At 26.5% G+C, this 17,791-nt stretch overlaps 2 protein-coding genes across 2 annotated transcripts; both read right to left on the bottom strand.

Annotated features, from left to right (window-relative positions):
- Window positions 1–308: 308 nt before the first annotated feature.
- On the bottom strand, window positions 309–758 carry LOC122271098 (protein FAM200A-like). Its single transcript, XM_043051119.1, has one exon. It carries the CDS (start codon window positions 756–758, stop codon window positions 309–311), a length of 450 nt encoding a protein of 149 aa, XP_042907053.1.
- Window positions 759–3,202: 2,444 nt separating this feature from the next.
- On the bottom strand, window positions 3,203–17,651 carry LOC107456212 (FGFR1 oncogene partner 2 homolog). The gene is made up of 5 exons (XM_016074015.3): window positions 17,514–17,651; window positions 15,029–15,101; window positions 12,130–12,272; window positions 10,482–10,730; window positions 3,203–8,589 (listed from the first exon to the last, which is right to left on the bottom strand). The coding sequence occupies exons 2-5, from the start codon at window positions 15,072–15,074 to the stop codon at window positions 8,362–8,364; spliced, it is 666 nt and encodes a 221-aa protein (XP_015929501.1). The 5' UTR covers window positions 15,075–15,101; window positions 17,514–17,651; the 3' UTR covers window positions 3,203–8,361.
- Between the last annotated feature and the right edge of the window lie 140 nt (window positions 17,652–17,791).

A 17,791-nucleotide genomic window follows, 5' to 3' on the forward strand; every position in this document is an offset into this window, starting at 1 on the left:
CTCATTGCATAAACAAAAACTAATATTATCATTTTAACGCAAAATCATTGAAAACTTCATTCAATATTTCATTCAATTTGTGTATACACTAAAACAGTGTTCCCCAACCTTTTTATCACCGGACCTGTCAACGTTTGATAATTTTACCACGGCCCACTGAGGGGGGGGGGAGGCATTGATTGTTTATATTTTAGATTATTTTAATTTTATAATTTTAATTTAACTGTATTTAAACATACCTTCAAAATAAAATACAGTTACACCAAAAAATAAAGTGATTTAACATTTTAACTTACTTGAACGTTACATCAATGAGAACCCTGAGCTTGTTTCTTTGTAATAAGACGGCTCCATCTGGGGGTAATCGGAGACAATGACACCCGAAGTGTGTTGCTTATCACCAGTTTATTCCGTTGCTTTGTTTTGGTTGCTGTTACAGCAGAAAATCCCGCTTCACACAGATAGGTTGTCGGAAATGGCAATAGGGATTTAAGTGCTGTGGTGGCAATCTCGGGGTATTCTGTTAAGACTTTAAGCCAGAACACCGGCAGAGTTGTTGTTTCGAACGTAGTCTTAAGGCCGCAGTCATTTGCAATCTCCAACAGTTGATCTTCTTCTTGCATTGACAAGCTAGATTCACCCGATTTGTTGGCAAATGGGTCGCGGATCCATTCTTTCATGTTTCGTTGATGTTGAAGGCTCTTCGGTCTCTTCACTGAGCCTTTTCTTTTTTCCAAGGACGTCTGTTTTGTATTCATGTTTGCTAACTTGTGAGTTAAATTTGTGCAGACACAATACACACGTACGCCAAGCACTGTTAAACCTGAGAAAGTACCGGTGAACAGAGAGAGGAGTGATAGACACTTTCTTTTTACAAAAAACAAACAAATCCGCATAAAGCACACAAAACAGTAGAGAGGAATCATAGTCACGTGGTCTTTGGGCGACTAAATGGCAGACTAGCCAGCTTCTCTTTTATAGCCTTACTATACACTCTCGCTGTGTGAGGCGTCAGAATTGAGAGAGAAGACGAAGTTCTTTATTAGTTGCTAGTCCAATGCAAATGTCGCGTCGCGCTTTCGTTTTTTATTTATGATATTTACAATTAGGATGATTGTTTTTTTTATTTTATTAAAACTAACTGAATGAGAAAATAGTTGCAGAAGATTTCTTTTTTTTTACTTTTTAAAACATTAAAAAAATTATGTCACTACCTTCGGGGGCATCTTTTTTTTAAATAAATAAAATATTAATGGAACACAGATATTTTTAATTTGGGGTATAAACCTAGGAATTTAAATTCAGTTTCAATGAAATGGGCGGACCGGTACCGGACCGGGGGTTGGGGACCACTGCACTAAAACATTATTTTAATGTTGAAAATATCCTACACACATATGATCTTTTAGAAGAAAAAAAAGTTTCACATTTTCTGATGACAAAAATAGTTTTAAAAAACTCCAGCAAAATTTCAAAATATAGACAAAGAAAAAAAAAATTAAAATATAGGTCTCATTTTTGGTAAATTTACATTTTGTCAGAAATTCCTCCTCTATTCTATTTTCTCCAGAAGTTTAAAGTAAATAATTTTTTACACTTGATAATTAAAATAAAAACAAAAATAAGTTATTCCAGACATTCTCTATAAATGTTGTGGATTTCTCTTAAAATTTTGTTCTGATTCGTTTTTGTACTGAATGCTAATATGATAGATAAATTGTGTTATGAAAATCTGCAGTTGCAACTATGTGACGTAAGACAGATCTCACGAAATATTATTGATATAAAACTCAGCTTAATAAAATTTGAAAGCACGTCTACACATGCCACTGATGTAAATTAATTAGAAATAACTTCTTAAAAAAACCTATATCTCAAAAAAGACATTAAGGCAATAAGAAATTTCCGACAATCATTTTTTTCAAGATTTAAGGTCGTGTTTAGTTTATTAATAGTTATGGTATTGTTCGGAATTAATTTTTGTAGGTCCAACAAAAATGCAAGGTACTGAAGAAAAAAATTGTAAGAAAGAAAAACGCTGTTACACTGAAATACAAATTGTTAAACATTATTTTGAGTTTTATCTATGTCTACAGTCTAACGACTTCAGTAAACAATATTGTTCAGCACAACATGATCAAATGGTTCTTTGCTGTGCTGGCAAAGAACAGACTGGAATTGAAAATAATAATAATAACTTTGTGGTTCAACGCAACAATTTAAAAAATAAAGAAAAATTGGCAGCCCAATTATGTAACAAGAATTATTATTCAGAAGAAAAGGTCAGTCAATTTATAAATTATAATTAAGATACTTACATTAATTTTCTTAATATACACATATAATTTTTTTAAAAAAAACCAGACATGCTTTACTTAAAACAATTTCAAAAAAATTATTGAAAAACTGAAGGAGACAGAAAAGTACTGTTTACTGCGTTCCAATTAGGAAACTAAAAAATTTATTCCTATTAAGTTCCAAAAATAGTTAAAAATTTTGCCAACAGCAACGCTAACTTTAAAAACAAAAAAAAAATTTTGAACTAACCATCTTTTTTAGCAACAACGTGGCACAGCCTGAGTTACCAATTAAACAGACCTCTGAGCAAATATTTCCACTGGAATAATGTGACATGCAGCACAAAACATTATTTCCAATCAACAGCACCACCTGATGACGAACTTTACAACCATTTTTTAAAAATTTAATTGGCTTCCTAAGTAGAACATGGTAAGACGAACATTTTTATCTGTTTCCACTTTCCTTTAATGGACTTTCCAAATTTTTTGTCCTTCTCATGACACCCAAAATATACTTTTACCTGTACTTTTAATTAAAATATATGTGCTTTCTGCATAACTTATAATTGTTGACCCATATCTCAATTCCGTATACTCTTGTTCGATCCCATATAATAAATATATTCTTCTCAATGTTTTTCAAAGGCAAAACAGTAAGTAAATTTTAGCATAAAATTGATGAAGTAGCTTAGCAATTAGATTATTAAATGCTTTCATTATAATAAGTAAATGTAAATACAAGAATTAAAACACACTATTGTACAATCTTTAAAAAATTCATTTTTTAAAATTGAGGGCAGAAGTGAAAGTAATAAGAAGTAATCATTGCAATTGAAAAAAACCAAAGTTTCTTCCTACCCAAATTGTACACTAAGTAAAGAAAAATTAAAAGACACAGAGCATATTATACAATTCATTTATTTGTCTCTAACTCAGTTTTTACTATCTACAATTATACCCCAAGTCAAAATATGATAATGGTATTGTTATATGACAAAATATGACAGAAAACATAACAATAAAAATAATTTAATAGAATACAGCTTTGTTTAACCAGCTAATGCATACATCTTCTTACAAATTTGCAATAAACTAGGTTATTTTCATAGCTAATTACAATATTAAAAGCTCATATTTTGTTTATATTGGCTATTCATAATAATATGTATAGCTAATTAAACTAATGATTTAGTTACTATAACTTAAGTATTATTTTGTTACAGTTGTAGTAATTTAGGCAAGTTTGTGTATAAGAAAGTTAAATATTTGATTATAAGAATAAAAATTCATTCAATGTCTGATAAATATTTGTTATATATGTCATATATGAATTCTGTTTGTATTTACATTATTAAAGAATCAGTTTAATGATTTATGTCAGTTCTAAGGGAAACAAAATTACATAAAAAATATAATAAATTTATTCTTAAATAAGTCTTCTAATTCATAACTAGTATGTTCCTAAACTATAAAATATAAAAGAAATTGTACTACTTTTTTAACTAAAACAAAAGTAAAATTTTCAAACTATAATATAAATAAAAGTGTTACTTAAAACAATATGCACAAGGATATTCTTGTGAGAATTTGCTTATAGTTCACACAATAAAGGATTTCTAAATCTATAGCATATAACTTACCAAAGATGAAAAAAAAGTACAATAATTTATGTATGTTTAAATGACAACTTTTAATTATATTACAAATATATTAAATGATTAGGTATTTTAGTTACTTTTTAATTTAAAACTGTGTTCCCATTTTATATAGAAACAAACATAAAACAGAAAGAATTTATGGATGGTGATTTCATTAGAGAAATAAGCACAAACCCCGAAAAACACACTTAGAAATGTTCTGGTTAGAAAGTCACTATTTTATTGTTGTTTATCCTACGAGGCGATGTTATCAAACATTTGCTTTTGTTTTTATCAAAATATAAAAGTAAATAAGAATTATCAATTTAACAGTATCCATAAGATATCTACTCAATCATTTGAGCCAAGTAAATATTGAGACAATATTTTACAATATTGTTATATTTTGATTTTTAAAAGAAATGAAATGTTGCCCGATTTTCAAAGAAATCTCTAAATGACAACCTTGATTTGGCTATACTTTAATTTGTGGATTGTTTAGGTATTATGTACATAGTATAGCTACGTATCTTGCAAGTCTTGTTTTTGCTAAACGATATTTTTATGTGACAATTTTGTGTGCACTGATAAAAATAGAAGAAAACTTATTTATTGCAAGGTAATATATTTGTACCATAACTTATATTCTTTCTTAATCACCAAAATAATTAATTTTTAAATTGAATTAATATTCCTGATATTATGATACTTACATCTTAAAATACTTGAAAATTTCAGAACACAAGAAAAAGAAAAATTGCCACTTGAACGTAAGACTAGTTCAAACAATAAACCAACAACAGCCAACAAGTAAATATATGTTAGCCAAATGGTGAGTGAGTAGGCTGTATACAAAAACCCTGGAGTTTTGATGGGGAAAGAGTACAGTGCTTTTTGGTGCAGAAATCATCATCCATAAGTCAGCAAATATGATTGATAGAAAACATTTATTAAAAAACATTTCAATTATTAAAATGAAGCATAATACTTTCTTATATTTCTATTAAATATTCATATAAACATACTATACATTTCAAGTCAAATTAAATTTATTGACAAAACCATTGAATAGTATACTTTAGAAAAATACTTATTTACATTTTATTGCAAAGTTAAATTTTAAAATTAGTTTTTTATGAATTGCAAAACAAAATTTAATTTCATGAATTGCAAAAAAAATTTAATCGCTTAATAAATACTATTAAAAACAAATACATGCAGATTTTGTATTTAGTAACCCAAAGATGTCATTACCATCTAGATATCACAGATAATGCACATATTTATTTCAGATTTAACCCACTGATGGTTTTGCATGTAAAAATTCATATTATGACCTGCAGTCTTCTTTGCATAGCAAAACCGGTTTTTCCATGTTATTAGATAGGGAAATAATATATAAAATATATATCTGCCCACTTTTGTCGTTTAGCTACGCCGCCAGTGGGTTAACTAAATTTATCTTAAAACATCGAATTACACTGAACTGATAAAAGTACATTTTGAAATTTAAAACTGTTTATGCAGTCATGTCTAAAGGACAACAAACAGTTTAGCAAGAGAAAAAAATCCCTTTCCTGAAAGTCAAAATTTCTATTTCTTACATTGTACATGTTGCATCAGTTATCAAATTAAATTTTTTTTAAATTATACAAAAATTATATTAGCTAGGTTTTACACATCATATTGAAAGAAAAATTATATATTCATAAATAATGGCGTATATCAACACCCAGATTTTGATGACAATTGCCCTTTTTAGTATTCCTACCATCAGTTGAAAATTTTTTGGAATTTTCTTCATTTTAGGCATTTACATTTTAGATTTTTTTCGTAAAATAGTGTCATATTTTCCAAAACGAAATCAAATTTTTTTTAAAACCATTAATATTGAAACTGTTACAAGGGAAAAAAATATGTTTCTAAAAGAAAATCTCAAAAATTATTCATAGAATATTCCTTTAGCCTTTTGTTATTACAGCATTTAATAGTTACTTTGCACTTTATTAAAAAGTGCACTTCTTTTTTTAACATATATATTTTAGTAAATTCACATGTAAATTTAGAAAAGAAAAAATGTTTCAGATCGAAATTCTTATAATTTTTTTTATGTTTGATGTTTTTAATATTTTTATGGCATTTTAAGTTCTAAAAATCCAAACTCTACACATAACATTCAATTTTGTGATTTGTGCCACTGATATATATCATTCTACATTTGTAAAACTGTAGCTTATAAACAACTAGTTTAAAGAAGTAAGAATACATTCAGAATGGATATGATTGTCAAATGTGGATGAGTTTCTGAGGCATAAACACATTCATTTACACTTTTATAGTACAGTACAGAGCCCGTTATCCAGAAATCAGAAAACCGGGACGAAATTCAATAAATTTTCCCGCCATTTTTAAGAAAAAAATGTTTTTCCTCATAAGATTTTAGGATTTTTCGTTCTTTTTTGAAAGATGTTTACCTTACCATCATTTTGGAAATAATCATTAGTGTATTACTCCATCGTTTTCTCTTCTTTTTAAGATTATTTCCAAAAAATAACAATTTTTTTTAAGTTGGGTTTAACAATAAAAAAACGGCTTTTTGTAGCGATTCAGAAAACCGGAAAAATCAGTTATCGGGAATAGCGATGGTCTCGATCGTTACGGATAATCGGTTCCCTACTGTACTAAGAAAAAAAGAAAAAAAAAACATTAAATGAAATGTAAAAAAAAAATATACAAGTGATTCAGAAGTTTTACAGCTAAAAGTAATACAAACCAATGTTGAAAAACATAATTGTCAAGACTTTGATTTTTGAGTTCTTTAAAAAAAAATTTAAAAACATGATATTGGTCCAAAAAAAACTGATATTATAGAAAATTTCTTTCCCTAATTTCAAGAACTTATCAATGAAAATTGGTTGTTCTTAAAATTCAGATGTTTGTATTTGGGTAACAGGGTACAATTGGTTGATGTTTAATTAATATAATTTGACAAGAAAGCTAATATTTAGAAAATTCATATTATTTTTTATACATTTTGATATACAGATTCCAGTTGTAGATAGTTTTTCTAGGTGAAATAAACCCTGCTAACAAGTAAAATAAATTATTTATATCTTGACAATTTAACTAATTTTTCAGAACCAAAGAATCTTATACATTTGATGAGATTTAAGAAAACAGAATTATCGATTAGACACTATATCTATTTTTAAATATTATTCCAAATTTCGAAAGAAGGATATAAAAAAATTTTAACATTTAAAAAAGTTGAAACTTGCATAAAAATTAAAAAATTGCATATATATAATCAATAATTGCAAAAAAATTCAGTTATTCAAAATATCAGTTAAAAAGAATACTTAATTTAAGTTTAAAGAATAATATATCCATAACACAAAATATTTAAATTTATATTAAAAAAATATTATTTCAATATTTATGTTTATTTCAATAGATTCTATATACCATATACACATAGAATTTTATCTTTTCAAAAAATATCTGAACACTGTTACTTAAGATTGCATAGTGCAATATTGGAGAGTAGTAACTCATAATACAGAAAATAAAATTCAATGCATTGAGTTCAGAGTAGAGTCACTCGACACGAGAGCCAGAATCAGCAATGATTCTCCAAACATACAACACATTAAATAATCAAGGTATAGTGAAAAGAACAAAGAGAAAGTGAAAAGAAACAGTAGTGAGAAATAGTAAATATAAACTGAAGTTAAAATGTGAATTTAAGAGTATATAAGTCATGAAACACAAATTTATTTTTAAACATTGTAGAACTCTGGAAGGAAATACAATGCATTGAAAAGATTAAGGAGGAAAGATGGATATAAAAATAGAAAACAGCATATGGAAGCCATAAAGCCATTTTCTTGAAGAAAAAAAAAAGTCCTTAGTATTTAAAGTTATATTATATTCACTGATATCAAAAGAAACCAGTTAAAAAAAATAAATCATATTAAATCAAATTTTATGCTTATAACAATCACTTTTTAATAATCAAAATAGATTGGATTTTAAATATGAAGATAAAGAGATATCTTTAATTTATTAAAGATTGCTTAAATTTAAAGTTATGTTTCAAACACAAAAAACTTAGAAATTTGGAATTTTATATCTTACAAATTCAGCATACTGAAAGTTTTCTTCCTTAATTCTTAAATTTTTCTGTTTCCCAAATACATTTGATATGAAATTTACAAACAAAAATTACACCTAAATTATATAACTCATTGTAATCTACAAATACAAATATAATACACAAATTCATAAATAAAATTTAAAAACTTGAATAAATAAACAGAAATGTGCATAAGGTTTTCATAATACATTTATCACAACGATTAAATATAATTCTATATATCACTAAACATAATCACATAAATGAATACATTTAATAAATTGCACAATCATAAGTCAGTTTGTACACTTTCATCAGTCTTTAACTTAACCCTACTTTGAGCTGATTGGCTTCTAAAAGTAGTCTGAAGTTCTAAAATATCTCGCAGCAAACTATTCTCTTTCACCAAGCGGCTAACAACTTGCTGTTCTTTTGATAGGTTTTCATCATCAATACTGATAGCTTTTTTCATAACAGCTGCCATCTCAGATATTTTATCAGTCCTTTTACGAAGTTCCTGAAATTATTAGCCATCGTAAGCAAATAATAAATTAATTATTTTACTAAAAAAAAATATTAAGATTAATAATATTGATAGCTAATTTAATGCATACTAAAAATGCAAACTCAAGTAAAATATTTAAAGAGCTAAGTTTCAACATTAGTTTTTCGAATAAATCTAAAAAAAAACCCCACTTTTTAATTTAATTATTTTATAAATCTAAGAAAATGAATTCTTGGTTCTTAAAATGTGCAACTAAATTAAATATTGTTGCCTAAATGAAGTAAGAAAATAAACAAAACAAAAGAAAGTGAATAAAGCACAAATAAATGAACAAAAATGCTACACATAAAGGAATAGAAACATGCCATAGTTTCATAAACCAGAACCTACATTGTATAAACACAAAATGACAGTAGAAAAGTAAAAAAAAAATCAAACACACACAAGTGGTATAACCAGTAAGGAAAAAGGAACTAGTTTGAACAAAATAATAAAGGGAGATATGAAATAGGTAAAAAAAAATGAAATGCATCATACATCTATTTCTTAAATCCCTTATTTTAATATCTGGTTCAAGTTTGTTCCTCTCCCCCTGCTGGTTAAATCACTTTGCATGTCCTTGATTTTTCTTCAACTATAATTTTGTTTTTAGACACAGATTTACAAACGAAATTTGATATAGCTGAAATAATCAAATGAAGAAAAAATGGTTATGTTATTTTAAGGGTGAGAAATCCTAGTTAACATGATTCTACAATCATTGTAAGCACATTTGCATTGTATTTGTAAGAAATGGCATAGGAAGAAACAACATGCCATTAATAACAAATAATTATTAGTTATTATTGTAGTAAAATTTATTAGTTAGTAATATTAATTCAGCACATTATACACATTAGTTTCAATAAATTTTTTAACATAGGATATTTTGAAAAAACTATTAGCCCTTCAATAGCTTCACAATGTAACATTATTTTAGGCAATTAAGAGTTAATTATTTACCAATCTATATTACAAAATATTTTACCAATTTATTAGATGATAATATAGAGTCGAACCTCAATTAATTAAATGACACATCCAGTTGAAGGAAATCTTTACTTAGTTAGTAATGAATATATTCGAAGTGGTTGTTAACAGTTGTTCAATACCGGCAATAGCAGTGATTGACATTGATTCATAAATTGCAATAATGATTAGCAAATCAAATTGCGTGATTTCTAAATTCTGTAAACTCATATTGCTATGAAAAATTTGAAAATAAGAATGACTGCAAAACATTACCCTAATAAAGCAAAAATCTGTATTTTTAACAGATTTCTGGTTCAGTATTTCAGATAATCTTAGTTTTATCATACAGAAAAAAAAATCTGTTTCTACATACTTCATAGAAGTCATTATATTTAATCAATACCGAAAAAGCTGTGCTTTCAAGTGCTTTTTTATTTAGACAAGGTATTTTTATATTACATTTTCAGAAGCTACAAAAATGTATAAGAGAAAATAAATATTAATAGATAATTTTGTGCTCGCATTGGATACTATATAGTGCCCATTATTATTTGCTGATGTGGGGGTTTTCTATGTGCACTAAGGAAGGATATAGTGATTAATGAGTGAGATCAGATATGATTGACTATTTAATATAATATTAATCACTATTGCTGTACAAAGATCAGTTCACAATGAAAGAAAGTTATATGATTGAAAAGAGCACCAGGATAGAATACAAAGCTCCAAATTACAAAGGTTTCAGTATTACAAATAAGAAGGAAAATTAGAAAGAAAATGCAGCAAAAACTAGTGATTTAAAAAAAAAATCTTTAAGATTTTAAGTACAAATAATCTATAATAAAAATATATAATATCAAAATATGCAAGGGATTAATAGGCTAAAAAAATACCTGAGTGTAGTCCCTTTGTATCCACTCTTTTTCATATTTAGCAGTCTCAGCCATACGTTTTGCTTGCTGTCTATACTTATTCATTATAAGTTCTAAGGCCGATTGATGTTCTTCTAGCATGATACGCAATTCTCTATTCTCCTGTTGCAATTCTCTTATGTGACGATTTTCCTGCTGAATGTTTAAAATCAAAGCAGAACGAGGTCGTTGATGAGACAAAGAATTCAACTTTTCAACTTCCTCATGGTACTAAGATTAAATAATAATATCAATATAACATTTATTTTATTAATGGTTTACTTAATAATCACACGATTCAGTACAAGTAAATTTTTTTTGAAAAGAGAAGAAAGTAGAGAATTAAATTTCTTAATTTTGGATGAAGAAACACATCTGTTTAATGGTATATTTCCCTAAGCAAGTTTTTTAATGCATCAATTAATTTAATCAGTTTCCAACAATTGAGGCATATTTAGTTTTTTTAAATGTTCATAATAGAATTCATATCAAATCAAATTGTAGAAAGAATTATCACACAAAACTCAATAGGTGCAAAAATTTCTAATTTACTATTTTTGTAGTTTATTATTATTTTATTAATGGTTTACCTTATAATCACACGATTTAGTACAAGTAAATTTTCTTTGAAAAGAGAAGAAAGTAGAGAATTAAATTTCTTAATTTCGGATGAAGAAACACATCTGTTTAAAGGTATATTTCCCAAAGCAAGTTTTTTAATGCATCAATTAATTTAATCAGTTACCAACAATTAAGGCATATTTAGTTTTTTTAAATGTTCATAATAGAATTCATATCAAATCAGATTTTAGAAAGAATTATCACACAAAACTCAATAGGTGCAAAAATTTCTAATTTACTATTTTTGCAGTTTATTATTATTTTATTTACTATTATTAAAGTTTCAAAATAAAAAATAAAATAAAATAGTCAATATAAAACAAATGAACTGATAATACAAAAAAAGGAGGAAAAAAACATGATTATCCATTAACAAATTAAGGATGGGAAACAAACATAATAATCTTAACAGTTAATGACAGTAATCTTAACAGATAATATCCCAAATGTTTTCAAACTATTTTCTTAAAAGGAAAAAGTAAAAGTTTAATTTACTTTTAAATAGAAATTTTCTTGCAAGTCATGGAATAAGGAACATATTTTGTTTTCCTTTCTTTCTGGTATTTTTGAAAGCCACTCATTAGCAAAACATTTTAATTAAGAGAAAACCACTGACTCATAAAAAATTATTAAGAATTAATATAACAAAAAACTGACATTTTTTTCAGCAAATGACCAAAGAACTATGTTAAATACAATAGAAAGTTACATTATGAGACGAATGCTACACAAGAAACCTTGTTCTAAACATTAATGATTTCAAGAAATTACAGGAATGATATAATTGCACTTCTTAAGTGGAAGTTTGATTTAAATGGAGCAGCAATGACGAAAAAATTACTGTATCTTCAATTCATAATTAATATATAAATAAGAAGGTCAAGTCATTTCCTTTTGATTAATAAACAAATTAAAAATTATGAAAATATACTCAAAGCATTAACATTTTTAGAATAAGAGAAAGCAAACAATATACAATATAAAAATAAATAACACAATATAAAATTACCTGTTTCATTGTTTCTAAATTATTATTCAATGATTGAGATTGTGATATCAATGTATCAGCTGCACTGTCATGTTCACGAAGACGCGTAACAAGACGCTTAGCATCATTCAAAAGTTGTTGAACTGTTACAGCCATTCTATAGCCTGGAAATTATGAAAACAATAGCTATTGAATTTATTATTATAACCTTCTAAGAACAAACGAGAACAGGAAACTAGATTAAAAACATATGGGTCATAACACGTCATTGTTAAATTGCAAATTTATGATTTTAAAAAATGCAACCGCTTTAAAATTTCAATTTCTCTGACTTCCAACAAAATGCTAAATATTTTGAAGCCACAAGAAAAAAAAATTTTAAACAGTATTTTCTATAAATTTATTACAATTTAGAATTCACTAGAACTCCTCATATTCTATATAACAATTAAACTGAATATAACAATTATGGATTTAGCAATAAATAACAAATGATGTGCAGAAAAGAATAGAACATTGGATACTGAATATGAATTAGATAAATAGTTCAAACTAAATATTCAGTGCATAAAGCATAAACTGGGTGAATAATTTCTTCTTTTGTATTGAATAAACAAAGCAGTATTTTTCTTCATAGATATCAAGAATGTATCAGGTAATCAGCAATTACCTGGACTCAGCAAACAAATTTCAATACCTGGTTGATTTTGCCAGGTAACACACATTTAGTCTAGGCACAAGCTAAGATTCACAGTAAACTTAAATGTATTCATAAAAATAATATTTGTTTTTGTAACCCATGCAGTCAATCAATTTCTAAATTATGTAAGCTAAAATTATTGGTTCAGATGTAATGAATTTTACAAGAGGGCAAAATTTTATTATTAATAAATTAATGAATAGAAGTAAGAATGTAATAAGCTGCATTAAAAACAAAATAAATTGTACCTCCAAGAGTAACTGAGTAAGAGTGAAAAAAAATTTCACTCTAACAACTAAATCAATTTTTTGAAGGAAAAAAAAAAAACACAAAATGAATAAATATGATACTATTATGCTTACATGAATGAAAAACATATTTGAAACTTGCATTGCTTTATAACATTTTAAAATCAACTTAATTTAAAAAAAATGAAGGAAAAGGCTTTTAAGCCAATGACATTAAAGGTTGTTCATACAAAATACAGCAAAAACTGTTTATCCATGGTCAGCTTAGGAGAAATTGCGTATATTATCAAAGATTTATTATAAAATATATTACCATATGAATGGTTTACAAAGAATTTTATTATAAAAATAGATCTTTCACAAAATATTTAATCGTAAAAAGGACGCTTGACAACATATTCTCATTAACTATCTTTATTAGTATTTCTTAAAATTATTACAATATTTTCATGAAAATAGGATAAAAAGAAAAAGAGGATATATTTCCCTAAATCAACAGCAAGACCCTAGCTGAAAATAATCAGATTCAAAACTTATTTTTGATTCGCAAAATTGAGTAGAATTTTCAAAATTTCATAAAAACAAGACTTTACACTAAAAATATGACTGTCCCTACTTCTTGATATTTGCAAAGACAAATAAACATTTTGAAAGAATGGATGAATACATTAATCAATTTGGTGAATTTCATTAAAAAGGAAAATGTACCTATAAAGTTGTCTAGACCATATACATATAACATAACAAGAAGCTAATTTGAAAACATTTTACTGTAATATCAAAACCCGCTTTTTCATGCTTATATTGAACCCAAGTATGTACCAATGCAAGCAATAATTTAAATTAAAATTTTTTGCAGAAAATGTGTTTCAAACTTTACTAAATTCAATTATAATCAGTCAGGTTTGAATTCTTTTACGATTCGGCTAATTGTGAAGGTTGTTGTGGCTTTTTTCTCAAAGCAACACAAATGCGATTTAGTTTTACTAAATATAAAGTAAATTGCAAATGTGAGTTTATTTTAAAGCTTCATACAAAAGGTACAGAAATTCCTGAGTTCTGTTTAAAATTACAAGAATTGAAACTTTAACATATATAAAATTTTTATAATGAAATGTTGATAAATATTTCATTTGTGAAAGCTAATACAGTGAAACTTCTCAGGGGCGACCACTCTATGTTCCACAATAAAATGTTCATTAAAATGGATGTTGGTCATTCTTAGGGGTTACTTCCATTGACTTCAAAACATTATTGAAGGTACATGATTTCTGACAGGCAATTTTAATTCGACACACTATCATTTTCTCGGTATGGAAATGCCTCGTTTTAATGTCAGGAAAGCTGGAGCAATTTAGTATCAATAAAAATCATTTCTGCTGATGTAATTATGTGTTGAAACAAATTTAACTATTATGAATAATAAAACAATTTTAAATAAATAATTATGTTTCAAATTGTATTTAATTTTATATATAATAAAAATTAGTATACATTAAAAAATAAAAGATTTGCTTATTTGAGATCTTTAGCTTTTGCTAAAATAACTTTTCATCTAATTTAACTTATCAATCTCTAAAACTAAATCTTAGATAGCATCATCTTTAGTGCACTCTGACTGTATATGTCAAATTCTTCAGCAATTGCCAAAAAGAGCTTTCTAAATAAGAGCCACTCACAAATATTTTGAATACATTTGAATCTACTAATTTGTTTCGGTACTTTTTTTTACTTTGATATTTTTTCTTGTTTTCTTATTCGATCTTTCCTGCATGTGGGGCAGAGATTTGCCCGATCGCTGGCAGAGGCTTCGATAGTCTCTTTAAGGTTTTCTTCAAAACAAAGTCTTTGAAAAAAATTCCGCGATTCCCTTAAAGTGATCGTAAATAGAAGAGGTCACTACACAGTGGTGGTCTTTCCTGGAGGTTTCACTGTAGTTTGAGTATGAAAGTTATAATGGGTAGGTACTTACAATTGATCTGTATTCTTTCAATTATCCTGGCATTTATTGATAACATGAATTAATGCACAGAAACATAATACACCTGGAAAAAAATATAATTTTTAAAAAAAATAGTTTAGCAATAAATAGATAGCTATTAACATTACTAAAAATAAAGGATGATCAATTTACTAATTTGAAAAATATTACAGAAACCTTCTTTCTCTGATTGTCACTAAAATTGAAATATGAGTTCAGTATTATCTGGCAAATCAACAGGGAATAATATATAATTCCTTGGTATTGAAATTTATTTCAAAAACAATAAGCTATTCGAGTTATATTTTGAACATTACATAAAATTTATGGTCAAAATAATTAACAGACAGATCTTATTATTTGTCATTTAATTAAAAAATTTGTGTCAAATAATGCTTTAAATTTATCTAGCAAAAACAAATCGTATTGCACTATATAAAGTATGCTGTTATACAGCATACAAATCTTTATAAGATTTGTCTTTTAAGGCCTATAAACTTCAGTTAACTCAACTAAAACAAAATTAAAATTTTTTGCATACAACTTATGCAGATTCGCCTTTTAAAGAACTTGAGAACATATATCTATTATTTTTCAGAAAAATTTTTTTAAATAATTTTAACTAACTAATACTTATATATAACTGACTTTCTTAGTTAAATGGCATTTTGCACATGCAGTGTTTTCACTACAGCGTGAGAACGCGAGAATCTCGCATATTTTTTTCTTTTCTCGCATTAAAAAATTATTATCGCGAGAAATTCGAGCATTCTATAAATAATTTTCAAAATTCGCGAAATTCTCGCATTTTGGAAAAAGTTTCGAATTACGTCATTTAGAATAAAATCCGTTTCACTTTTCTTCCTGGATCTTCATTATTTTCAACATTAGCCCCGTTATCTAGCTTCCCTATTTACCAGTAGGTATTGTTCAGAACCTTTTCGAACAACAGAACACAACCCCTCCGAACCACGGAACCCCTTTCAGAACACATTTCTCTGCAATCACGTGTTTACTGTAGGTATGGTTTTTCATGTAAGACGTTCAAATTTTTTATGCACTAATGTAAGATGGACAAATACCTAGTAAAGGCAAAATCTTCTATGATGATGCAGCAAAAATATTCAATGCTTTAAAAAATAGAAGACGTTAAAAATGTATTATAATAAAAGAAATGATTTTTTTTCCAAGTCTATTTGTATTTTTTTAGTTTTTAGAAATCTCACTTAACTTTCTGAAATCCCACCCTGTTTTTGAGAAAGGGTGAGAAATTCTCACCCATTTTTTTTCTATGATGAAAACACTGACATGGGTTACATGCTTTTCTCAAAATACCACACATTCACAATAATTAGGTATGGAGTGATTTATGATTTAGTTATAACAAAATTAAAACAAACTTGACTTAAAATTAAAACGTTGATTTTGTTTAAAGCAAAAATTAAGAATGTTAATGCATGTTACAAAAACATGGCAACTTTTTATTTTTATTTTGCAGGAATTAAAATATTCATAAACGAAAAATATGATGGTTTATTACAATGATACAACATACGAAATACTGATCTTGATACAGTAAATTTATCCAGAGAAAAGTTTTGAGACATTATAATTTCTAAATATGTCAAGCAAACTGAATATCAAGAGCATGCAATATATTCTCAAGAGTTATGATACATCATTGGTTTACTCAAATAAGCCACTAACATTTTATGACCATAAAACCTATATTATTCACATAGCTGATGTTATAAAAAAGACAAATAAATGTCAAAACTAGACAAGTAATTGAAGGCCAAAGGTGAGCATTTGAATGAAATTATTTTTAATACCATGATGTCATGAGTACAAAAAAATTCAAACTCATAAAATAAAAAATCAAACAATACTTAGTTTCTATTTCAAAATATAATTATAGTCACCCTATAGGGGAGAAAAGTGCTTTTATTGTTATAAAAAAATAAATTATTAAATTCATTCATAATGAATGAATTTATCAGTAATATTAAAGAACTACTTATATAATATACATATTGAAATACTCACATACAAATACAGAATCTTATCAAATACAGATAAATAAAATTATATATTGAGCAAAGTTATTTATAAAATATAAGAAATTAGTTTATAACTGAATTCATTACAAAATAAATAATTTAAATGGATTTTCAATAGAGAAAAATTATCTTAACAATTACTGTTATCTTCTAAGAAACAAAAAATCTAGCTTTTCTTTAAAAAAAACCGACGTTATTAAACATATATAGTTAGCAAGAACTTAAATTTGTTTCAGGATATATTGAAGCAAATCAGTGAAAATTACACGCTCTAAAAAATCCACATAACCTTTTTTTTTCTAGAAAATTTCGGACACTTGAGATCAAATAAATTACAAATCACACATCATAAATTATTTTTAAGAAGATGAAATGTAACAAAATGCTTTTTAATAGAATGTATTTTGATTACATACCTATTTTTGGGAGCATTTCATTAATTGAAAACTCAAAAATTGAAATGGGAACAGGAAACTTTTGACCTATTAAAAGACATACACAAATAAAAAAGGCAATTGAGTTGTTTTAAAAATGCTACAACTTCTATGGATATTCCATATTTTCTGATATTATACAAATATTATAGCAAGCTAATCAAAAAATTGTTTACGAATACTTTACTATTTGTAAATTTTTTGTTTTGTTTCCTATCCAAAATTTTAGAATCTTGAACAGTCACAGTGAGTAGAGTATT

Source organism: Parasteatoda tepidariorum, chromosome 3 (genome assembly GCF_043381705.1).
Source record: "Parasteatoda tepidariorum isolate YZ-2023 chromosome 3, CAS_Ptep_4.0, whole genome shotgun sequence".
In the NCBI taxonomy this organism is placed as follows: Eukaryota; Metazoa; Arthropoda; class Arachnida; order Araneae; family Theridiidae; genus Parasteatoda; species Parasteatoda tepidariorum.